This window comes from Zonotrichia albicollis, chromosome 4 (assembly GCF_047830755.1).
Source record: "Zonotrichia albicollis isolate bZonAlb1 chromosome 4, bZonAlb1.hap1, whole genome shotgun sequence".
NCBI classification, from domain to species: Eukaryota; Metazoa; Chordata; class Aves; order Passeriformes; family Passerellidae; genus Zonotrichia; species Zonotrichia albicollis.
The window spans coordinates 10,696,791-10,722,173 of record NC_133822.1 but is presented as its reverse complement, the minus strand read 5'-3'; the positions used below and the strand labels follow the sequence as shown (position 1 = coordinate 10,722,173).

The window sequence follows — 25,383 nt, the reverse complement described above, 5'->3', positions numbered from 1 at the left end:
TGCTCCTACACTCTCTCCATTTAGTGGCAACTGTTACTAGTAGTTTTACATTTCAAAAGACAAGGTATGTCCTTTGCAGCTTTACCAAAGTTATCCTCAAAATCCCCCAGTCTTACAGTGGGCTTGCATTTTGAGTAATAGTCTCAATGAAAGGGGTTTCCAGAAAAAAAAATACAGTTGGTTTTGTAAATAAAGACAGGATCACAATGAAGATATTATAAGAAAAACAATTTAGGCTTAAGGCAATTTCTTATCTTGCTATTCCTAGCTTTCAAGTGTTCAAGCTTTAAAACTGGATAACTTACTTTAAACTTTTAAAAGAGTTTTTCTAAAGGATTTTTTAAAAACATTAATCATCATTTTATTCTATAAGCACATTATTCCCACAGAGAGTAATGGGACAATTGTTGAGTAGAACACTATTCACTAAAAAGAAATAGAGCCCCAGTTCATGAGATGTGTGGAACAAAATATTCAATCATCAATGTTTAATCTTTATTTGCAACGCTGAAAGCATCACTAATGAATACACAAAGTGTTTGTGGAACCATGGATACCTACAAGAATAACTGAGCATGTTTGTCCAAGACTACCATGCAGGCCATAAAAGTACTTTATTCTATCAATAAATGGACTTACGAAAGAGAGGAAATGCTATCAGCAAAATACCTGCAAGCAAATTAATGTTCCATCCACTATAATATTCTTTATAGTTTGTTGAGCAAAACTCTCACCAGCCATGCAAGGAAGGGATGGGTGCTTTTAATCCTGATTTTGAGAGAGTGTGTCTCTACAAGGAACATATATAGAAGTTAAGACACTGGCCAAGTGCTCCTAATAGCAAAGCAGCCACCATAGCAGAATTTCACCTCATGTCCCCATAAAGCATCAGTACCATTTCTCAGAGTAAAGCCAGCTTCATTGGAAACAAATATAAAGTTTTTCTCTACCTTTCTTGCTGATTTTAATTCTAATTATCCAAAAACTCAAGACTTCATACCCAAGGATGAATTAATTACTTGGTTGTACACAATGAGGGGTTACATTAAATTATTTCTATCATTCCTACTATTTCAAATTAAGCTCTAGAACAAATTGTTTAAGAAGAAAAAAAAACCACTAAAAAAAACCTGCAAAAAAGTATATTTGTGAAAGCTGTTGTCCTCTTATTGTAGATCTTCCACGCCTTCTCAGTGATTTCTCATGGGCAGTTCCTCACAGTACTGACTCCTCCTTCACAAAGTAGCCAACAAACTCCAACTCTCTCCACACCCAGCTCACCCACTCTTTTGTAGCACTCGTCATCTCATGGGACACAGCTGTGGCCTGTTAAGGGCAGGCCTGTTCCTAACCTTTGGTGATCAGTGCAGCTGCAACTCCTCAGGGGTGAGACTGCCTTCTGCACCATCTTTATTTTCTTACATTCTGTCCCTCCACAGAAAGCCACTTAGAGCAAACCTGCACTTTATTAGACATTGTAGTACTTTGAAAAGGAAAGTATTTTTTCCTTACAATTCCACATTTTTATTTAATAAAATCATGTTTCTTCCTAATCTGGGGTAACATTTCTCAGTGCCCTCCAGCACATTAAGAACTTCTTTTTCACATGGACACTTGCTCAGTGGGGCACAGAAAATGAAGGGGTGTCAGAGCTTATCATTTAAAAGGAAGACAAATGACCACATCTGATATCACACATGGTTTCCTTGGGATATCTTACTATTCCCCTCTGCAAAGCCTAATAAAACCATGTATTACATTTTATTTTATGTAATTTTTACAATCAGGCCTTGACAGTGATGACTCATTCTGTTGCAATGAAACTTGTATGTGTTTAATCAGAAATTATTTTATGTGGATTCATCCTTGCACTCAGGATTTAAATGATACAGGACTGATACTCATTATGCTGAAATTACACTGGTGGAAAGAAGGATGAAATTGGGTACCCAACCATTTCCAAAGGCATTACAGTATATCCTAGACATATTCTTAGTCATGCACAGATCCCTCATGTATTTCTAATCAGTCAAAAGAGACCAGATTCTGCCTTCAATTACCACAAAGCTGTTCCCCATGTGTATATATACAGTGAAATCTCCTTAAGATGTGCTCCTGCACGTATTAGTGATTCTCTCCCAGCTCATATGCCTACCACATAATCTAAAATATGTTAACAACACATAAAAAAATCTAATCAAGAATGTGCTAAGGCAACAAAAGTGGCTTGGTAAATAACAAAAAAATGGTAAGAACTACACTTCTATTGCTACTGGCTGTAGCAAACAAAAATAATTTCATTGAAATCTGTGGTACTCCTGCTTGAAATCTTTAGAGTCTTGGTGATTGTCAGGTAATTAGTGATTACTGATCATCTTAGTGCTACTAGTCTGCAAACAGAAAAAAATGTATAGTTTTCTTACCATCTTTCTTATAGAAACAGGACATCTTGCTTTATTAAACACATTGATTCAAGCAGGATGACAATTTGGGTGTCATTTCCATTTTGGAAATGGAACAAAACCAGCAAAAGCCTGTGCTGTGAAAGAAGCAACAGATCACATTAACGAGCTCGTGTCACAAGCCCTCGCTGTATTGCTGTATTTTTATCTGACTATTGTCTCTTTTGCAACTACAAACTATCCACAGCACAAATTTCAGAAGATGCAGGATCCCCGGCTCCCAGTGATGCCCACAGTGGGAAGGAATTGGCAGGGCTGGCGATGGAGAGCACCGAGCGCGCGGTGCCGGTGTGAGTCACACCACGCTGGCTTCGCCTCACCATGCTGTCTGCAGATTTTTGCTGACTCCTCTTAGTTTCTAAAAATGCTGTTCAGCTTATGTTTTGCAATCTGTGTACATCCAAGAAGCACAGATCGTGGGGATTAACTTCTGCCACATCTCCAGATCACAAGTTACCAAAAGAAGCAGATATGATGGGGACTTTTCTACAAAGATTCTGTTAAAAAAAAAAATCACTTTGAGAACCAGGTAAACCAGAGGTATCATCCATCCAGGAAAGGATTGGCCACGCAAGTTTCTGAGGTAAAGTGGGAATATAGCAAACACACATCTTAATAAATTAGGCTTAACAGCTTAACAACACTTTTCAACTACAGAAGGCTTTAGAGGCATTAGCTAACAAATTAATCTTGACAATAAACCCTTGCCTGACTAAATGGTAAGATACTGAAGTTTCCTACTTTACTGAGAGAAATTAATATCGAAATCTAAGGTACAAAATTGGAGAAATAAGGCAAGGCAGATAAAGCAAGGCATAAAATACTAAAGAGAGGAGCCTAACTATAAAAAGCTCAGCCACGGTACACGCAATTCAGGATGTACATCCTAGAAAAAGAAAAAAGAATATTTATGATTAAATAAATTAATGTATACTGCCTCTTTTTTGTCTTTTTTTTACAAAATTGGCGCCATTGAATTAAAATCTAAGAAAAGTGTCAGATCAAGAAATACTTCCTTTATTAGGAAACACTAACACAGCTAACCAACCTACAGACACCCAGCTAATCAACCAAACACGGGATTCTTTCAACAGAAGATGAGGGCACAAGAAGGTTCATTGCTCAATACACTTGATTTCCATCCCTACATGGATCATTCTTCACTTTGACCCATCTTTGAAAGAAATCTAAAAAGTTTGTTACACCCTTGTTACAATAGGTAAATAATATTAAAATTACAAGTAAGGCTAACAGAAAAAATGGATTTTCAGTAAGTTCTGCAGAAACTACTCTATTTATGAATGAATAGTATATTATGTATTATATTTTATTCTACTTAAATCAACTGCAAGAAAACCATATACTGAAAAAAAAAGGAACTTTTGCTTAAACATCTGCATAAGAAACGACCACATTCCTGGATTAAATTCACAAAACAGATTTTTAGGGGCAGAGCATTCCCCAGTTCCCTATACTGCCTCTAGTATAGGGCCGTATTTAGGATACACAAGACTTCTACCAGAGAGACTTCTACCCCAATCCACACTGGGCAAAATGATTACTGTGAGGCTTCATTTAGCCATTTACAAAATAAACCATTTTTCTCAACACTAATCCACATCAGAATATCATTAATTAAAAATTGCCTTTTAGTGGACTGCTGTACTTATCCCTCAACATTTTGACTGGTCTCATGGGACATTGGATCTACATGCGCAGGAGTGACCCGTAAGACTCAGGGAAGGAATAATAAGAACCCTAATTTTGTAATTCATACTTCCTGTCATCTCTTTTTCATTACTTTTCTCCTTTCTGCAGTGTTGATAATACAATTCATCCATTTCGGACTGCAAAATGTTTCACTTCAACAATCTTTGACAGAACAGATCCCATGACTCAGTTCCCTCCTATGGTAAAGGTTGGAATTTCTAATCAAGAGTCAACATATACCTAGTGTGGCAAATTTCTGCTCATTTCAAGAATGGAGACAACTTCCCTTTTACTGGTTTGTTTAAATCTACTTTAGTGTATAAAGAAAAATGCAGCACGATATTAACAGTGACAATTTGGAACAGTGGCATGACTTGATTTAGGTTTTAATATTGCCACCACCCTTAGTCACAGATCTTTTGTAACCTTATTTTTATGCCTACCTGAAAGAATATTTAGTCCATGCTATCAAAATATAATAAAAATCCAAGTAAAAGGTGGGAGAAATATCACTGGGGAACATTTTAACCTTCAAGACCAGTCTGATGGGAACATGCACAGGGAAAATAGGAACATTTCAGTTCAAATATTGTTTAGATGAATCAAGTCTAGCTTTTCTCTTTTAAATAATTCACATATAATTTATCATCTGATTTCTACAAAAACTAGACTGCAGACTCAGCAACTCCTTTGTGTTCTTACTTACTTTTCAAATCAGGCCAAAAACGAACCAGATTTTATTATAATGAATACATTTGAGAGACTTTGCTCACAGGTTTCAACTGAAGCATTTTATGCAGAGAAAAATCTAATCTAATAAGCACCTCTATGATACATCTAATAAAGGCTGTACAAAAATTATTCTTATAATTTTCATATAATCAATAGGACACATTTTTAAAAAAGTCATCTTCTTTCTGCATTTCTGGATGAACATTCATGGTCCTGGAAAAACAAAGGAAATTTCAAAAAATAAAAATTCTTAAATCACTATGTAGAATATCTGTTACAAAATCAGACTGGAGTTCTTACCCTACCCAGCTCTCAATGAGAGGGAGTGAGAATGTAATTTAAAGAGGGTGAAAATCCAATAAATCACTATTTGTAATAGTCAGCAATACTACAACTTCACATTCACATTCTGTGGTTATTTCAGGCCTGCCTCAGATTAAAAATAAGTCTGATTTTGAATTACTGTAATTAACTGCAAAAGCTTGCTGATTTGTTGATGCAAAATAATGTCAATCATTTTCATAAACTTGTTAGAAACTTTGTAAATAAATAGGAAAAAATGATACAAGGAGAAGAAATTCACTCTTTGTCATCAGTTTGCTGTTGGCATGCAGAGAAAGGTGCTGTAGGGATGGACATAAGCAAAAACCATGGTCCTCTCCCTGCCACCATTAGTGTAACATTCCCAAACAGTGAGCCATCTCTTGTCACAGGGTGGCTGAAAAAGACAGTCTATTTTACATTTCACCCTGAAAACTTACTAAGTCTGAAAGGAAGGAGGGAAGGAAGGAAAGTGTGAAACACTGAGTTTGCTTAGAAGCAGAGTAGGTCAAAAAATAGTTTGGAAAGCAGTGGAGAAGGAAAAGAAAAATCCCTCCTGAGCTGAATAGCTGCAGGCACATGTCATTAATTTTAGCTATTAAAAATGCTGAAGTGTATTTTGAAAATCTTCACTCTTGCACAGATTTCTCTGAGATTATCAATGGGACCTCTTCATTCCAGAGTACAAGCAGCACAGTCTGGCCCTAAATTGAGAAGATACAACCCATGACCATTACTGAGGGAGAAGTGCAGTTGACAGTAATTTCACTAGCAGTGTTATGTATTTTCACAGGACTACTGTGCATTGCAAGGTACTGTGTAACATAAAAGTCATATTCTGCAAACAATATTCAATCCAGTTCTGCTTACTAGTTGAAATCAGGAAGGAAAGAAGAATCAAGAATCATAACTCCCCCTAAAAACAATGACCAATTTGCTAAAGTATGCAATGGCACAACTGATGCAAAACTCAGCTCATGGTCTGATCCTACAGAACAGAGAATTGCCCTACGCATGTTTGAGGAAACTTGAGTGGGATCAGGCTCTTTAATAGACTCTGCAAGAGAGATAAATCAGAACTGTAATTTCAAATGCAAATAATTTAAATATTCATTGATACCTGTCTTGCAGCAGCTGTAGGGATAATGAAAAAGCTGATGCAGGAATGGGCCAAGAGCGATCGATCTAAGACAGAACACAGAGACACTGCCCAGGGCTGGGGGCACAAATGCAGTTATTGCTCTGTACTACAAGGTGCTAGCTCTGTTGTTTTTTGGTTTTTTACCAGAACACTGCTGTCATTCTTTCTATCAAGAAGTCTGATTCAACATCTGTAAATTAATTATGGCCTCTGGCTTTATCAACTGTGGCGATGGTCTACTAATTTTATTCCAGGGTTGTTTTCTGGTAACTTTTTTCTTCTATTAAAGGAAATTTGTTAACAAGGCACTAGAAAAAAAAAATTCTGCCAGCAAAAATATCACCTTTTGTCACAAAGGTCCTTATGAGCACTCTAAACACAACGTGAAGCTTCAGCAAAGGGGATCAGAAGCCCGGGTACTGCTGCAAAGAAGCACAAAACAGTCTGGGCTCAATTCTACTTCTACCATGGTCAGCAACATAGAGAATGAGTCATTTTTCTCTACTAAAATGATTCTAAACTGCAATGCCTATCTCACAAAAGTTTAAATCAAATATTGGTCTAGGAGATAACACTACCTTGGACATGAGATTCTCGCAGAAGGCAAGAAAGGAAAAGGCACAACCATGTCACTTGCCAGTGGACAACAAGACTCTGGGTTGTTTCTTTGTTACAAAACATTCAAGCAGCAAGAATTTGACCATGCTTCCATCAGTTTAAAGTGCTCTGCTAGATAAATATTTTTAAGATCTGTATAACAGGCCTTCTATTTAACAATGAATACATTTCAGGCTAATGTGCTGCCAAGCTCCAGCTCTCTTTCTAGCAGCTGAATTCTTGGATAAAATCATTTTGCAGGGTATGAGCAATGCAGTTCTGAAAATAGCATCACTGCAAAATGAAAGATGGCAAGAACCTCTACAATGCTGATTTATTTCAATGAAATTTCATCTTTTATTATTAGGATCTATTTTGATGCTTTCAGCTGAATTTTCATACTTAATAAAATGTAAATCTATAGAATTTGCTCATTCTGAAGCTCTAGCATAAATACCTAGGAGGAAAATAAACAAAGAAATTGCCCTTCACAATTTACATTATAAAATATGTGAAACAGAAAAATGCTTTGTGAATCCAAATAATTTGCATTTATCACCACCATATTTACAAGAACATTAAAAAAAAATGAAAAAAGAAAACAAGCAAAAAAACCCCCACCAAAACACCAAAATAAACACCACCAATCAACAAGCTGTTTCACACTTATTCTATGTTTCCACTAGAAGAATGGATTGGAACAACATTCTTTAAAATATCCGTGGGTTTGAGCATCTTGCATAATGCTCAGCATAGAGATGTGCTGAGAAAACACTAAGAGGTGATATTGCACTTCCCTGATTCTAAGTAGACTACATCCTCTGGCTCTCCTTCCAATTCACTCATATGAAGGTATACTTCAGTACTTTATTTCTTTCCTAATAGTGAATATTTTTAAGTAGTTTGAAAAAAAAACAAATTTCAAATGAGAAAGAGCCTGATATTTTATAATCCGTTAATACAGCAGTCTTTTCTAATTAACATCAGCAGCTAAACTGGCATTCTTCTATCACAGACTATAAGCTATAAATGGGATTTTATGCATATGAGAGGTCTCAAAATCCCCAAGACTGACAGTAGAAACAGATGAAAAGAAAACATCATAAATGTCATGCCTCAACCTTTGGTCACTGGTGCCACACAGAAAATGATGCTGAGCCCAAGCCCAGGCACATTCTCAGCAGGACCTACACTTGTTAGGTCCATGTGAGGAAGCCAAAAATATGAATGTCCCAGTTGTGCAAGCTTTAATTCATATGACTCATATAGACTTCCCTGAGCTGTCCTAATGACACCAAAACAGTAAAGATGATTCATGCAAGTAAAAACTGGGAATACACAGCTTCTTTTCTAAAAATGTCCTGTCTGCATACATACAGATATATGTTCATATATATACTATTTTTATATTATCTTTACCCACCAATGTTTTACACCCAATTATGTAAGTGGCAGATCTGTCCTGAATTTAATATTTAATGTAATACATACATACAGAACAAATAACTGAGGAGGAAAAAAATGTTAAAAGATAAAGGAAAGAGAGAAAAGGAATGGCAGAGGAAAATTAGAGGGGAATAAAAAGAAAAGACATGAAGATATACCCACAGTGATGCAGTAATTACAGAAACAGTTCCATTGATTTTGAAAGGCTTCATTTGTAGCTTTATAAAAATTAAAATATGCTCAGTTTGGGGTTTTTTTTTCTTTTTAAATCTGTGCAAACAGGCTTATTATCAGAAAGGAGAATGTGTATCTTTATGTAGTACGTTACTCACTATCAGTAACAATATGAACACATGCTGTGCCAAAAGGATACTCAGGAATTACAAGATATACTTAAACTTAAGACTATCTTTCTTGATGCAGTACAGAGAAAAGAAGAGAAATAAACTGAGATTTCTACTATCATTATCAGGCAACATACAAACATTCTATATTTAACAGCATGTTTTTTCTGAAGTCTGTACAGATAATAAATATATATGGCTACAAAAAAGAAGTGCTTTGCATAATGTGATAGTACTGGTATAGTGCCAGGAGTACTATATACAATATTCTCATCCAAATATCTGCTGTGTTGCAGGTGTAATTAAAGGACTTGGAGTTGCGGTGTTAAAAGTAAGACCAGGGTATCTTGTACCAACAAACAGATCCCTAACACATGGCACAGCTAATATGATACATTTAACTGGAATGCAATATGCATCAATCAGCAGCTAAGCCTTATGGCTCAGATCAAGACACAATTACTACTAGACTTTAATAGTTCACTAAAGGACAGTCTTCAGTATTTGCAGTGAAATATTTCAACACTGGAAGCAAGGAATGCAAACCTGCACAGATTTCCAATGAAAAATTAATGCTACCATTTCATACAACACAAACCTGCACCTGAAATTCTCTATATATTGCTGTATAAACATACCAGGGCCTTTTTGTCTTATCCAAGAATTAAAATTAATCAAATTACTGAGATTCTATTTACACAGGCATTGCATAAACCTTCAGCATTTCTTGCTAAGAATACGACATACCTCTATAATATTATATTGGTGATTGTGACTATGGAATGTTTTAGTAAAAGCACATGTTAAAATATTTATTAATGCAGAAGAAACAGATGACTGAAGGAAAAGTGATTGTACAATAATAAGTTGTAGAAGAAACCATATACTCTACAGCCCTGAATATGCACATTTTTCACACAACAGCTAGGAAATCCTGCTTCCTCAGAACCAACTTTTTCACTAAGAGAAAAAACAGACTAAAAATAATGGGGAGAAAGCAGGTAGCTAAGCACAGAATACCAGCAAACCTCCAGTTCTTCAATTATTCATATCCATTCTTTCCTTTATTCTCCTCTCCCATGTTTTTTTTTATTTCTATTTTTAATATTCTTAATATATAATATCTTTAACATTAAGAGCATTTGCGTCACTTCTCATTGTTCTTCCCCATTTGTAATTTTTAGTAAGAAGTGAAACACTGCTGTCAAGTCTTAAAAAAAGAATAGAACAAATGTTTTCTCCTTCACCTGTTACATCATTACTTTTTGCTAAGCAGCTCTCCCTGCATCAACCTGTTGTGTGCTGCCTTCTAAACAAACTAAGCCTTGCTTGCACTTTGATGCTATTTCAAAGGAGAAACAGTACTGTGAGGGATGCACAGTCTCTACAGATTATTTCTGCAGTATTTCAGGGGAATAGCAATGAGAAAAAAAGAGCAAACAGCAAGTAGAATGTGCAGAACATGAAATGTTGATGACTAATATATTCTGAATTATTTTATCATGGATATAGTTATAGTTATATGTTTCACTGTTGTCAATTTCTATTATCATGACTGTCAATAAAGGTCAATTCGGAAGGAAATTAGCAAAAAAAGATGGGGAAACAAAACCAGTTTTAAAAGAATATCACATATTTTTATGTTAAAAAGCAATCTGGACTTCTATTTGAAAAAATATATATTCTTTCAATATTATTTTCTTTTGATTTCACTGGGTTCTACTTTTCTTTCTTTTAAACCCAGAAAAACCCACATAGAAGATAAATTGTAATTAGTTGTGCATGATAACCTTAGCAGCTCAATGAGAAACCGTAAATATCAGAGCTCAAAAAAACATAAATACGGGAGCTCAAACACAAGAAAACAATGAATTAAAAAGCCCTGGGTTTGTTTGTATTTTGCTACACTTGCTTCTACGTGGCACATATTTATACGCTGCAACACGAGAATGTTTTAAAAGATAATTTTCCCTACAATGGAAGACTGTTTTTATTCAACTTACAAAGATACACTTAGTATCTTCTATCATATCTTTGTATTCCTTTCATTTAACCGTGCGAGCATCCCTTTGAGTCCTTCATAATGGAGCCGATACTCAGAACTGAATCCAATTATAACAACCTACCAGCAGTACTAATTGGTGAAAATGCATTGCTGGTAATTACTGCAACGCATCCTTCTGCCCAGGATGAGCGACACCAATAAATTCTACCCGGCGTTAAACAATAAGGAAAGAATACCATTAGCACCGTTTTTCTTATGTAAAATGCATTAAAGTGAGTCATCCACTTAAAAGTTACCTACTGGTAGCTTTAACCCAGATTCGGGGACTAAGGTAAGTGCTTCAAAAAACCAACCAAACAAAAAGAATATAAAAATAATGAGGTGAGAGAGAAGAAAAAGGAAGAAAACACGATCACATAGTGCTTTCTCGTGGATTTTTTTTTTCCTATCTGTAGGCGAATCTTCAATACGCATTGGCTTCCTTTTATTGCATCATTATTATTTGATCTTTGCACCGCTCTGGGCAACACTTTCATGCTAATAATTCTGCAGCGCTTTAAAGATTTCTATCTCAGGGCCAGGCAAGGCACCGAGCTGCGTGCACCGCGAGCATCCCTCAGCTCTCGCCAAGATATTTCTGAGAAGTGACGATCTGCAAGGCCGAGGCTGAAGGAAACACATCTCCAGCTGTGAGGCTTTAACTGTGTGTGAAAGCCCCTTCGGGCAGGATCCCGTGGAGCCCCGGCATTCCCGAGCCCGGCCAGGCAGGAGGGAGCCGGGGCTCGGAGCTCCCGGCCGCGGAAAGGCAACGAAATCCGCCGTGCGTGGGGATTTGCATCGAATCGCCAAAGTTTTCAGGGGTTTTTTTATAAACAGTGTTGAAACTCCATCCAGGGCTGGAATAACCTCTGTGGGAGGAAGGGGCGGACTCTGTGTAACTCGAAACTTTCTTCTCCACAAGGATGACCTGACGGGGTGGATCTGGGAGCCGCTGCGGAGCCTTTACCTCAAAAGTCCCGCCGCCGGCCGTCACCGGAGCTTCCCCCAGCGCGACCGCCCCGGCGGGACCTTCGGCTACCCTGACTCTTCCAAACAAAAGCTGCCGAAAACCTACAATTTTTCCCGATCTTCACTTTCCGCCCGGTCTAACTTGATTCCCCTTTGTATCGCCGCTATCTCTGGAGGCGAGGAGCGCCCCCGCTCCGGCCGTGCCCCCGCCCCGGACCCCCGGACCCCACTGGGACTTACGTGGTGGCCGAGGGGAAGGGTCCCTCCGAGGAGTGGTTCATCACCACGGACTGGAAAAGTGTCAGGATAAAGACCAGCAGCCAGCCAGCAGCCATCTTCCTGATCGAAGATCGATCCCCCTTCCCCAAGTCGGCGAGACGGCAATAATAATAAATTCAATTACGGTGTGTGGCGGTGAGGGGGGGGCCGTGGTTCTTTAAAGCCTCCTCCGCTCCCCCCACCCGCCCCCTCGCAGGAGGCGCAGCCCAGAGATGCGCGGAAAAGCGGGAGCGCGGCCGAGGGTGGGGAGGAGGAGAAACGATGGAGATCTGTGGGTGGAGTGGGAGAAGAGGCGAAACAGAGAAAAGAGAGCGAGCGAGAGATACTCCACTCTCTGCTACTCCAGCGGCAGCTCCAGCTCCATCCGATCCGCCGCCATCAGCGCTACTTTTGTAACAGATCCCACTCTGCGTGTGTGTGCGCGCGTCCTTCCCTGATTTATTCCACTGATTGCAGAGCAGAAAGAGGAGGAGAGAGGCGGGCGGGGTGGCGGCTCCTGGGAGAAGAGGGAGGGAAGCAGGCGATGGAGTTGCAGACGGGCGGATCGCCGCCGCTCCTGTGCTCGCTGCCGGCAGCGGGGAAAGCGGCGGGGGCGGGCCGGGCCCTGCGGCGGCCGCGCTCCATACAAGGCTCCCGGCAACTCCGGGCCGGGCCGCCCCGGGGCCGCGCTGCCGCCCCGCCCCGCGCAGCCCGCTCGCTATTTTTAAAACCGCTTCGTGCCTTGTTTTAATTCCAGCCCCCTCCTCCCTTCTCGGCACGGCCCGTGTGCCGCCAGTCTGGGCTGCGATTTGAATCGGCGTCTCATGGATGGAGCTGTAAACGCCGCTCTCCCTCCCCGCGGAGCCCGCCCGGCCCGGCCGCCGCCCCCGCCCTTGGCTGCAGCGTCCCGGGCCCGCAGCATCCCCGAGCGCCTCCGCGGAGCCGCGCCGGGCACGGCCGGGGCTCCTCGGGCTGCACCCCCGCCCCGCCGCATCGCTAACCCGGTCATTCATTTCAGATCCCTCTGGAAATCCACAGGACGCATTGCCTCTCGCCTCCTTTCGTTTGTTCACGCACACCAGTCTCTGTGGCAACTATACGCTCTCGGTATAAATGTAAAAAGTAATCCGGGGAAATATTGCTTAGCCTATTTGTTAAAGCAGTTAAAAGTTCAGTGACAAATCTATTTTCTTTTTGATCTGTGGGTTGGCTTTGTTTGTTTTTTCTTTCTATGTCATTTCATATTTATATTTTAATATATTTACTTAGTTCAACAGGTGAAAATGAAAGAGCTGACCCAATATTCATTTTGCTTTCACATCCTTTGTATTTAAGGATCACATCTTGAATGTATCAACTCACAACAATTTCCATAAAACAGGAAAGTGCTGATCTCTATTTTAAAGGTGGCGAGGGGATCAAAACGGAGATGCACAAATGAAGAATTGAGTGCTCACATTGCCCGGGCTCAAAGCCAGCACGATATTTCAGTTGCAATCTGTAAAGCATGCAGTCACTCATCCACATTGTCTCTGGATTGGAGCTGGCACTTGGGAGCTCGTGGGAAGAACTCCCAGTTGTCTTCACCTATCCACCTACCCATAGGTACGTAGGATTCATCAGGGTTTGGATGCAAGTTTGAAATAGCATTTTCTAAAATGGTTCTGCAGCCTTCAGACTCAAACTATCTGAAGAGTATCTATAGCTCAGCTTTTGTTGGTCTCCACAGGCCTGGCAGTTTTGCCACATAAAGTGGCACCTCCTTGGGTACCTACCTGTAACTGCTCAGCTGAGCATCTCTGCTTCCCCACGGGGATGTCAAGGGTACCAGCACAGTCATGGCCTTGTGACACAAAAGTCCTGCTTCACATGAGACAGATTTTGAGGAGATCTGGGGTAGAAAGATGGTGGGGAATGGATTAAAGTCTTAGAGAAATACACAGAGGAAAGGGGCTGGAGATGTGAACTAGTACAGGTTGCGCAAGACCATGACAGATTTACTTAGATAAAGTAATTTACTTAAATAAAGCTCCTCATTTTTGGGCTCTCAAACTAAGAGTAGCATTACCAGCATCAAGTTAACATCAATTCAGTTATGAACATGAATATTGAACAAAAACACTGATTCTGCTCCTTGATAGGACTTGGGAGTTTGGCTCAAGTTCATGCCTAAACTCTGCTGAGTTACCAGGAACCAGATGTTCTTCAGTTAGTTGTGCCCCAAAACACCTGCAGTTTTGCAGTGGGCAGCACAGTAATGGATTAACACTGGCAACACCCCTCCAGAATAAATGGGAATGCCCCACCTGGCTCCTTCCCTGCCTGAAGGATCAAGCATATGCCCATTTATTCTCTTCTCAGCAGGAAAGTTCATGTTAAATTCCCAGCAGTGCTGCCCCCAAGGGCCTGTTGAGCAAGCTGTGGGCACTGAGCTGGGAAAGAGGTGTTCTCCCAGGGGATAACCCTCTGGAGTGGGCAAACAGAAAAGTACTGACACGTTGGTGTGGGAAAGGGAGAGTGCAAGTAATTGTGAAAACACACAGAGGAAATGGTTTTGGTAGGTGAGAATAAGCAAGACCACCCTCACTCACAAGTACCATTTCAATATAATGCAAAGGAGACCAGAAGATCAGGAAATGATAATGTAAATTAATAAATAGATAACTAAAGGGCTACACAGGAATGTTTCTTTCATCATTAGTACAATTTTCTGTAAGCCTCTCTTCTGATGCTTATAGAGCTTCTTAGGGCAATAATTATAGTTGCAAATAGTTCCAACAACAGTAACACATGGAATGGCAATGGAACTGTGCAATGCATGGGTTGCTTGACACCCCATAGTCAAGTTAGTATTTTTGTTTCAAGTACTGTAAGGTCTGGATCAATCAGTACTAATACACTAAGCAACAGCTGAAAAGTGAAAAACATTCTAGAGGAAATACTGCTATGATTTAAAAAAGAAGTATTGAAAGCTTGCAATCTACTGTGCTATTTACAGCTATATAACAAGGCCCTCTACAAGTTAATCCTACTGTGGGCAGTGTGAGTGTACTGTGGAGCTCACTGAAACTCAGGGACGAAAGAGAGAAGTTGTCTATTTGAGGCTCCAGCTTGGAGGAGAAATACACAGGTTAGCTCCAAACAAGCTGCTTGAGGTGTAGAGGAGCAGCCAGGGCTGGAAAATGGAGCTTGACAAGGGCAGTGGCATTCTGTGATAGACAACTCAAGATCAACCTGCAAGCTTTTCAGGATTTACAAGTAAACTTGAACTGGAGCCCAGATTTGAGAAAAGGTAGAATCAAATAACAGTTTTTCTGTAAAATTAAGTAAGGCTGGAAGTCAGGTTTTGAAGTTTTGCCTTTTTTTGAATCTGAAACTCAGGAATCCAGTGCCAGCCTGAAGCATGGGGAAGAAAAGAAAGCAGGATTTATTCCATGAACAATTTATTATTTAGTAATCACCCAGTCTTTGGTTCACCTAGTTATTTATGGCCTAAAAATTCATTAATTTTCCAGGTATTTAATAAAGATGCAGAATGTTTAGAAATGCTGACCTCATCCTACAGCTGTGTGCACATGAGGAATAGGCCTCAAATGAGTTCCCACTACCTTCAACAAGAAAGTGTGATTGGCATGAAACATTAAATTAGCAGAGTTCAGTTTCTTGGTATGTTTTCACCCTCCCATAATGCAGAAAAAAATAAAGCACAAATGTAGTTCCATCATGAAGTTTTAAAAAGCCATTCAAGTTTCATAAACAATCAATTTCTTTACATTTGCTGATTAAACAATTTTCTTATACGGTCATTGTTTTAAATACATGGCATGTACTTCACAGAAACATTGCACTGCAGAAATTCTTGTGATTTATCTGCATTGAGACTCCTAAAGATCTATTACAGCAGACAAATCTTTTTCTTTAAGTACTTGAATGACAAACAACAAAAGTAAATCTTCATTCTTACTTCATTCTAAATTTATTGCCTCTCATATCTGACTGAGACCTTTCTGTGAATGAGCACAGGAGCAACAGGTACTGATATAATGAAGTATCTTACTGAAAGTTTGCTGCGTAGCTGTTTGGTGGACTTGGCAGGGTTAGGCTTGTGGTTGGACTCTTGCCTTAAAGATCCTTTCCAACATAAAAGATTCTATTCTATGAATCTACTGAAAGTACTGGAAATCTGGTAGTCTATTTGTCAGAAAAAAATTCCTATTGCAAAGCTACAACATTTTATTTGCATCAAAGGCTTCTTCTCAGTTAATTTAATCTGTGGCAAGTATTAATTAATGATCAAGCTTTTCTCTTTTGTTTCACTTTTTGGATATATTATTTATGTTTTCATGTCTTATTTACACCATTGCAAATCTAGCATAAAAGACAAAGGAGCAAAGCCCTCTGTCTCTTAATCATTTTTTAAGAATTCAAATTTTTTATGTTAGCATCAGAATCAAAATTTTATTAATCTGGTTTTATACTTGTATATAAACTCATTTGTTAGCAATCAGCATTTTCAGAAAAATTCTTGAAGCCAGTGACAGGTTAAGACCACACTTGCAGTGATTGCAGCACTTGTGTGAATAGATGAGGCAGGATTACCAAGTGTGTTAAGTGTCTTTTGTGGGGGCATAATAGGCAGTAAATCTGTACTGGCTTTATTCTTGCCAGCCCTCATCAGCATTTTGCTGAGCACATTCCACCTTTGTGCTTGGTATAACACATGCTTCACTAGATGGGACTCCCAGATGTTGATGGGTTCAGCCAAATGTGCTTGCTGAAATATGGCAAAAAGTGTGTGTATGACCCTGGAGAAAGGTGTAAAGCACAATTCTGATGAGGAGCAGCTGAGGGAGCTGTGGATGTTTAGTCTGGATAAAAGGAGGCTCAGGGTGGACTTTATTACTCTGTACAACTGCCTTAAAAGAGGATGTAGAAAGGTGGGGTCAGTCTCTTCTTGTGAGTAACAAGTAATAGAACAAGTGGAAATGGCCTCAAGTTGCACCAGGGAAGGTTTAGATGGGGTATTAGAAAAAATTTCCTCATGGAAAGGGTTTTCAAGCGCTGGAACAGACAGCCCAGTGAAGTGGTTGAGTCACCATACCTGGAGGTATTTAAAAGATGTGCATATGTGGCATTCAGGGACATGGTTTGGTGGTGGACTTGGCAGTGCTGGGTTAGCAGTTGAGCTGTATAGATTTAAAAATAAATTATTCCAACCTAAATGATTCTGTGGTTGTGTAGTTCTATGATAATCAATGCCACATACCAAAATACTATTTTCTTCTTGGCTTGTAATATCTTCTTTATGTCTGTGTTTTACATAGGGAAGGAGGGGATATTCTTGCTGAATAGTTCTCATTCCATTTGCTAGTGCAGGACTGACTAGGGACAGCCTGATCTCAATTTCTAATTTCAGGGATAAAATGGTCTTATTGGAGTCTGCACCAGATGGAAATGTGAGATCCAGCCCATTGCAAGTGGAATGAATTGTTTTACATATTTGAATTTGATAAAATTTATATTGCATTGTGACTTACAACCACCAGCAAGATAATCAACACTGTTTAGTTCTCACCCTTGTGTTTGTTCATATTTGAGTAAGCATGCTGGATGGATCTGGTAGCAAAACCTTCACCATTTGATAAGACTGTTTATGCTTTTCTTGTTATTGTCAGACTTGAGGAAAGCATTCATTCCAATTCTAGTCATTAGAGCTGTACACATTTTCACACTTGGGTTTTTTGATACTGCGGTTAAACCAACAATAACTTTGGGATAACTTAATATTGAAACTTGGAGTCTAGAACAAATAAAATTTCTCCCAGTGAATAAAAATAAAAATAGTTTATAACCAAGTTACAGTATAAAACTTCATCCATGGTGCTGATTTTGCTTGGTGTAGAGTTGATTTTCTCCAGAGTAGCTAGTATGGGCCTTTGCTTTGGGGTTATGTTGAAAACAGTGTTGATAATACAGGGATGTTTTAGTTGTTGGTAAGCAGAGCTTACACTGTAGCACTATATGGAAATAATAGTTTGGTTCTGTAAAACTCTGTTCATTCTAATATTATCATTAATATGTTTCTGAGTTTCAAAGGAATTTTTTTGTTCATTAAGCACTGTGTTATATTTCACAGTATAATATAAAAGTGCTCCTTGTAAATCTCGTGGTTGTGACACTATTCTCAGAAAACCATAAATGTCAGTCATCTTGCTGGAGAGCACCCTCAATTATAAATGTTAAACTGTGGTATGTTCTGAACTTGTAAAGAAATACAACTTCTAAGAGCAGTCTTATACAAATAACATATTTTTTATAAATTTGAAATTGACAGTATTCCTACCAAGTCCCTAATCTATTTCAATTTAGTTTAATCCATCCCTTTCATTGACTTGAAGCATATACAGTTCTTTCTTGAAACCAAATATGTATATATATATATATATTTCTTCTTTAATCTCCCAAATCGGACAATTTTCTCCATTGTTTTCACCCTGTGAGATACATTCCTATGCCAGTAAATGATTTTCTAAATGTAAGGATGGGCCTCTCCTGAAATCTGGTCTCTTGCCACTTCATAGGACTAAAAGAAGGTACATGGACCCATGGAGATGCACTCTCTGTGATGGCAACAGAATAATCATTGCAAACCACTGTCAGCCAAATGGAATTAAGCCATCTCAGCATCTCATATTACTTAATCCATTTAACCTAATTAACCAGGTGGTTATCAAAGGTACATTCCAAAGTTATTGCTGAGATTTTACTGCAATATTCCTGCGAAGGAACAGGTGCTGTTGTGCTATCCAGCCACAGATGCTGGTTTTGGAAGTTCAACAGGGTAGGCTGAACTTTAGTAGGAAGGTTGTATTTGCCTTCCTTTTTTGGAGCACATCTGTTGCTGTTTCTGTTCTGCGTTGGGTGAGATACTCATAGATCCTATGAGAAAAGTGCTTCCTTTTTTTCTTACCCAGTTGAAGTCAATGGGCATGGACCAGCACCTCCACTGAATGGTTCATCCTATCCTAAAATATGGGTTCTTGAGATGGCATTGGTATCCTGGTTGATTTGCTTTATAAACTAGTAGTAAATACAAAAATAACTTAGAAGGAATACTGGGAAGGGGGATGGAGAAAAAGTGGAGATGGAGATGGATGGAGAATGAACGATTGTAGAGCAAAAATAAGAAAAGAACAAGAAGGTAAATATCAAGAAGAAAGGTTATGCATGTGGAAATAAAGACGTGGATATTGTCTTCATTATGTATCATACAAGGAAAAGAAATTTTTCAAAAGGAAATAGGTGAGGAAAGGGTAAAGTGAATCAGGAAAACAGGGATGAGGAGGAAAAAAATCACTAGGAAGATGAGACAGTAAAGGGAAGAAAAATTGTGTGCAGATAAGGAAGACGTGCCAGTAAGTAGGAGAGGTGACAAAGAGGAAAAAGAGGAACGAGCTTGTTGCAGACATCTTTTATGCAAATCCATTTCTTAGGATTTTTCCTGCTGAGAAGCTGAGAGGTTTCAGCAACAAAATGTAAACAATGATTATCTGCTGCTGTGGAATGCAACAGGTGCATCTGTGATTGGCCCATCTTGGATGTTTCCAATTAATAGCCAACCACAGCCCAGTTAGCTTGGGTCTCTGTCCGAGCCACAGACCTTTGTTATTCGTTCCATTCCATTCTTAGCTAGCCTTCTGAGATGAAATTTTCCTTCTATTCTTTAGTATAGTTATAATGTAATATATATCATAAAATAATAAATCAAGCCTTCTGAACATGGAGTCAACATTCTCATCTCTTCCCTCATCCAAGAACCCCTGTGAACAGTGTCACACGAGCTCACCAAGAGAGGTGTGGTCTGCACAAGTGCACTTGTCCATTTAGTTGTAAAAGATGGCACAAAGAGTGGCAGGAAGAAGCCAGGTCTCTGTTGTGCCAGGGGAGCAGAGCAGAAACTTTGCCCTGTGCTGGATCAGAGCCAGGTCAGGCCCATCTGCTGTGCCCTGCCCCTAAGCAGGGCTGATCAGCTCAGGTGACAAAGGACACAGAGCTCCCAAAGGAGCACAACACCCAAGCCCTGAGTTCAGGGAGAAGGCAGAGCTCCCTCCTGTATAACACAGCACACCTCAATCTGGTAAGATAGCTTCTGCTACACATTTTACACCAGCTGCAAAAATTATGTAAGGAAAATTTGAATCTTTTGTATGCTAATAGTTTTTAATGAGGGAAACTAGTGGGATGGATGGTAGACTTCATGCCGAGTATCCTTAAGAGATAATAAAATAACAAATAAATATTTATAGTATTCCTGCTTCAATAAAGCCTGAAGACATATAAGTTCTCTCCTCTCTTTCATGATTTATTAAAAATCTTTAATTGGCTGTTCTTAAAAAAAATCCATTTTGACTTTTAAAGTGAAAAGTCAAAAGATAAAAGCACCTGTAGGTAAACTTCTACATCTGATCTGCCCATATCTCTAGAATTCAAATGAAGGAATGGATTAAAAAAGTTACATTTCAAGCTCCTGCTCTCATTTCAGCAGCAAGTGAGATTTTTATGTTGTTGTATTTGAAAGGATAAAGTAAAATGTGTGCATTTGCCCATAGTATCTATATGGGTCCAATTCTTTCTGGAATCATGTGCCATTAAGCTATATAATAATGATGTAATTTATTTATATGGGTTAATGCCTCAACAGTCCAAAGTCTTTCAGAAGCCATAATATATCACTATGGTAATATTAAGCCCCCTTGTTATAATTGGGTCTGTACAGTCTGCCATTCCATGCAAAGCAACAAAGGGCAGCTCTGCACAAACCACTCCAAATGTTGGAATTAATTGTGTTGTAGACTTCATATTGCACTTGCAGATGTTATTAATCACTGCTACTCTCTGTTTAATAGCTGTTTCTATAGTAACTCGGATTTTTTTTAGAGGGTGTGAAGGGAAGTAAGTTGAGTATTTGTTTTGTTTCTTGGGTTTTTTCTCCCTACAAGGAGGACAAAGGCAATCTGACTATATATACACCTATATAAATATATATATATATATATATATATATATATATATATATATATATATATATATATATGTATAAATACCCAAACCCTAAGAGGTGCAAGAAGTGCAAGGTAAACAAAAAGTAATGACACAGAGGAACATGAATGTTTTCAGAAGACATCAAGCTACTTAAATGATCAATTACTGAAGTTAACAATCTGCTCTCATGGATCCTTTTAAGTTTGTGATTTTTGGCACAATCTAGAAAATCCAGGGAAGTGAGAGTGCAAGCAGTGCAAGCAAACACAGATCTGTGTCTATGTCTGTGCCCAGCATCACAGATTTACGAGATACAAACACACTGCCAATGATGCTGGCCTAGGGCTAAAAGGCTTAAAACATACATCTCTGAAGACTTAATAATAAATTTCTTATATGAATTATAAACTAACTACGCTGTGTAACCTGCATTTGAAATGCAGTTTTTTACATCCATTGCCCAGCATATTTACAAGAACAGAGCAAAGTATGTAGTGTATCAGCTAACACACCAAGTATCTGTTAACTTTAAGTCATCTCTAATTTCTGTGTTCATTAAACACATGATTTTGGTTAAGAAGTATTCTAAAAACAGGTGGAATGTCCAGGTAACTGGAGATGTGGATAGTTTAATATTTACTCCCTACACATACCAGAAAATAAGGTGAAAATAAATAAAATTACTGATAAATTAAAAATTATCATCTCTTTAAACTACCAGAGTGGAAAAAAAGATTTATTTTGATATTTCAAGATGATATGCTTAAATAATAGATATAATTCATTCTAAAGTGTAGCATATTTCGTATTCTAACTCTTTAAATTTCATATGAAAACTGTAACAATCTGAACTTATTTCCATCAATAGCTATGATAGAAAACATGACTTTAAATGTCCACTTCTCCCTCCCTTGAGTTCAGAAAACTTTTTGTCCACTTTGAAATGCAGATGACTGACTCCAGGAGTACCACAAGTTTTCTTTCCTATGGAAGCTGACTGGCAAGTGCCATGTGCACCCATCTGTCCTGTGGGAGTGAAATATAATTTAATGCTTTTGAAGCAGATATATATTTGTCCCATGCACTGATGAAATCCTCGGTTTACAGTTTAAGCAGGTCAGAGTGGTGCCCATTTTATGACTGATCTTCAGAAGGGCACACAGCACATCAGCTGGTGTGCATTAGTAGCCCAGGGTTTTAAATTGTCATCAAAACATCTACATAAAGCACAAGGTAAATAGAAATAACTCAGAGTATAATAAATCAATTAATCATTAAAATAGAGTAATAAAAAAGAGAGGGATCTCAATGTCTAAGAGGATAAATCTGAGAGTTTTGCTTTTATAACACAAATCAGTGTTTGAAATCCTCATAGGACCCGAGCATGTTCTGCCTCCCACACAACGTTTTGCAGCAGAAATCCTCTTTGAGGAGAGGCTGCTCTCTGTAAGAGGCTGCTGCTGTTTCCTCACCTGCTGCCCTGGTCTGGCTGCCCAGGCTCTGTCCCTGGGGCCAGCCTGCCCTGTGTCCTGTCACCACCACCCTCCAGAGACTGGCTGAGACCAGCCTGAGGTGTCTGCTGAGAAAAACCAGCAGCTGTGCCAGGTTTGATCAGTAATCCCTGGAAATGGAGTTTCTCTGTTTCTTTTTCACTTTGGAAACTTCCTTTGCCCTTGACTACGCCTTTCTTCTGGCCAGTCTCCTGAGGTCTGTTTTCTAGGCATGAAAAGAGATGAGGATATTCTCATATTTTTTTTAAATATGAGAAGTCTATGGGAGACATCAAGTGGAAGACATAACCTTGAGAGCACAGGGGTAAAGGAGGCAGAAAACCTAATGCAGGGTCAAAAATTGAAAGGGAAAGGATTAATTAAAACATTCTAAAGGAGTTTTGAAGATGAAAAAGGAATATAAGTGCTAAGTATTTTCCTTTGTAACAGAAGCTGTGCTGAAAATCAACAGGGAAAGCATGGCTTTTATTTGAGAGGCAATTTGCATATTAATATTGTGATAGCATTATGCAATAGTATATAAGACAGATTGGGTAAACAGAGGCTGTGACTAAACATTTCAGCTCCTTCCCCATGTCTATTGAAAATAAAAACTGGCAGAATGTCACACTGTAGGATTGTCCTTGATTTGTTTCCAGTAGAACATTAATTGATGTATTCCCATGTTTTGATATGTGATTTACAAGCTCAATAACTCGAAGGGTGATTGCAGCCAGGCAGGCAATCTGGATGCCAAGCCTCATTTCAGTGAACTGTCCTGGATATTTCACTCTGAAAATCATGGCTTTCTAAATGTGTGGGAAACAATATTAAGCAGTGGCAATCAGCAGTGCAGTTTTCTGTTGGTGTAGCAGGAGGGATTATTTTGAAATAGCTAGTGCATCTGTTTGGTAGCTATTTTTCTCTTTTGAACTGGAAAAATCTTCAATGTTTCAAACAAAATGCTTATGAAATACCCATAAATGTAGAAATTTTTGCGAAGAACATTTTGTATTAAAAAAAAGCTGTTGTTTTTTTTTTTTTAGGAACCAAAAGGAATGAAGACGAATATGTACAACCAGTAAAAAATAAATTAAAAAAAATCTTCCCATAGCTTGTTTTGTAAAACTGTTGGTAACCCAGAAATTCTAAGCTATAGTTTCATTCCAATACAATCTACAGTTACTCAACTGTGACCCCTAAATACCAAGGCTATAATGGTAACAGTGAAAAATGAAAACTCATTATTGTAATACTCTGTGTTGCTAAAATATCATCAATCCATTTCATGTTTCATCTCATTTTCTAATATGGTTTCATTTTGTGAAATCTGCTTAACAGGAAAAAAAATTGAGCTTTTTTTTTTTAATAACTCTATTGTTAAATGAGTAATAGAGAATTGGTGTTTCAAAGAGAAAGTAAAGTGGCTATGTGATGTAAGTTTATTTGAATGAAAGCTACTTCCAGTACAGCAGCTTTAAGTGTTAATATTTCAGCTCACACATCAAAACAAACTAGGACATGGCATAAGTATTGAGGAGCAGAGTACTAGAGGATGGATAGAGCACAATATAGCTTTGCAGAGTTAAAACTGGCCCATGTTGCCCAAAAATCTGTGGAAGCAACCATCAGCAGTAAATTTATGATATCAAAATGTTTACTACATAAAACCAACAAATGATAGCTTATTATTTCTTACATTGAACCTTCTGTCTGAAAACTGTAGGTATGAAGTTTATCCAGCATTTAGGAGAGCATCATTGTCTTCTTTTCACCTGTGGGATGAGTTGGCATTTCACTGGACCCTGTGCCAATGCCTTTCAGCAAATCCTCTTTGGATTTGTTTCACAGTTGCTGTTTTGGGAGTCTGATTTACTAACACCTTTTGCAACAAGTGAAACTGCCTCTGTGCAGGAGGGAGATCATGGGGTTTTTTCTTGTTCTACAACCTCATTTAATTCATTCCTCATCATAATTCCTCATGACTGATTTTTCTAAATTTTAATGATATGAAGAATGTTTATTCTTATTATATATACTTTCTTCTTTTTCATCTCTTGCTTCATCTGTTGCACTAGAAATTGAAGCAACCCTTACTCTGTGGTCAGGAGAGAAGAGTGGCCTTGCCTCAGGCTCTTCAGTCCAACAGGAAACATGTTTTAATGTAGAAGCAAAGCGGCTTCTTGGCAGCTGAAAGAATTTTTGAGAGTATAAATAAGGAAAAGTAAATGGAAAGTAGGAATTGATTTTTGGTGTGGCAAGAAAAAGGGGATAATTCAAAAGAGGTTAAGTTTTGAAGACAGGGTTTGTAGGAAGAAGGCAAACCTCTGCAGATGTTTGGGGAGGAGAAATGAGACCAAAGAGTTTTCAACAGGAAACAGGAGATTGAATCTTTCTCTCTTAATTTTAGTAAGCATATTTTGTCTAAGAAATGAAGTGGCCATCATTCCAGAAATTTAACTGGTCACAGATATCTTTGAACTTCTTTATCCAGAGATGAGAATGGGTCTAGAAATATGGCTTCAGCCTTATGTACACTAAGGGTCCAGCTTCCCAAAAGCAAAGTTTTCTTCTGTTTGTATCTAGCTCAGCAGATGAAGATGCAAATAATCCAGAAAATAATCCTGTGGCTTGGAGCTTCCTGCCAACTGGAGATGATTAATTATTTTCTTCTCAATTTTGCTGTACAAAATGAGATGCTAGAAGTTAGCAAAACATGCTCAGAAAAAGCAGCATTGCAGAGGTCAAAAAGTTGAAGAATAAAGTAACAATTGTCAAAACTATCACTGATTTAAAACAAGGACCAGAAGTTTCACTGCTTTCACAA

At 38.5% G+C, this 25,383-nt stretch overlaps 1 protein-coding gene across 8 annotated transcripts in view; it reads right to left on the bottom strand.

The window, feature by feature from the left end:
* The window catches only part of CACNA2D1 (calcium voltage-gated channel auxiliary subunit alpha2delta 1), a 364,493-nt gene extending 351,895 nt beyond the window's left edge, over window positions 1–12,598 (bottom strand). For 7 of the 8 annotated variants that reach the window (XM_074538781.1, XM_074538782.1, XM_074538785.1 and 4 more), the window contains exon 1: window positions 12,007–12,597. In XM_074538781.1, coding sequence (XP_074394882.1) covers window positions 12,007–12,101 — 95 coding nt within the window. In that variant the 5' untranslated portion in view covers window positions 12,102–12,597. Of the gene's footprint in view, window positions 1–12,006 lie in introns of all 8 variants that reach the window. The other variant, XM_074538787.1, reaches the window with a different exon arrangement.
* Window positions 12,599–25,383: the final 12,785 nt, after the last annotated feature.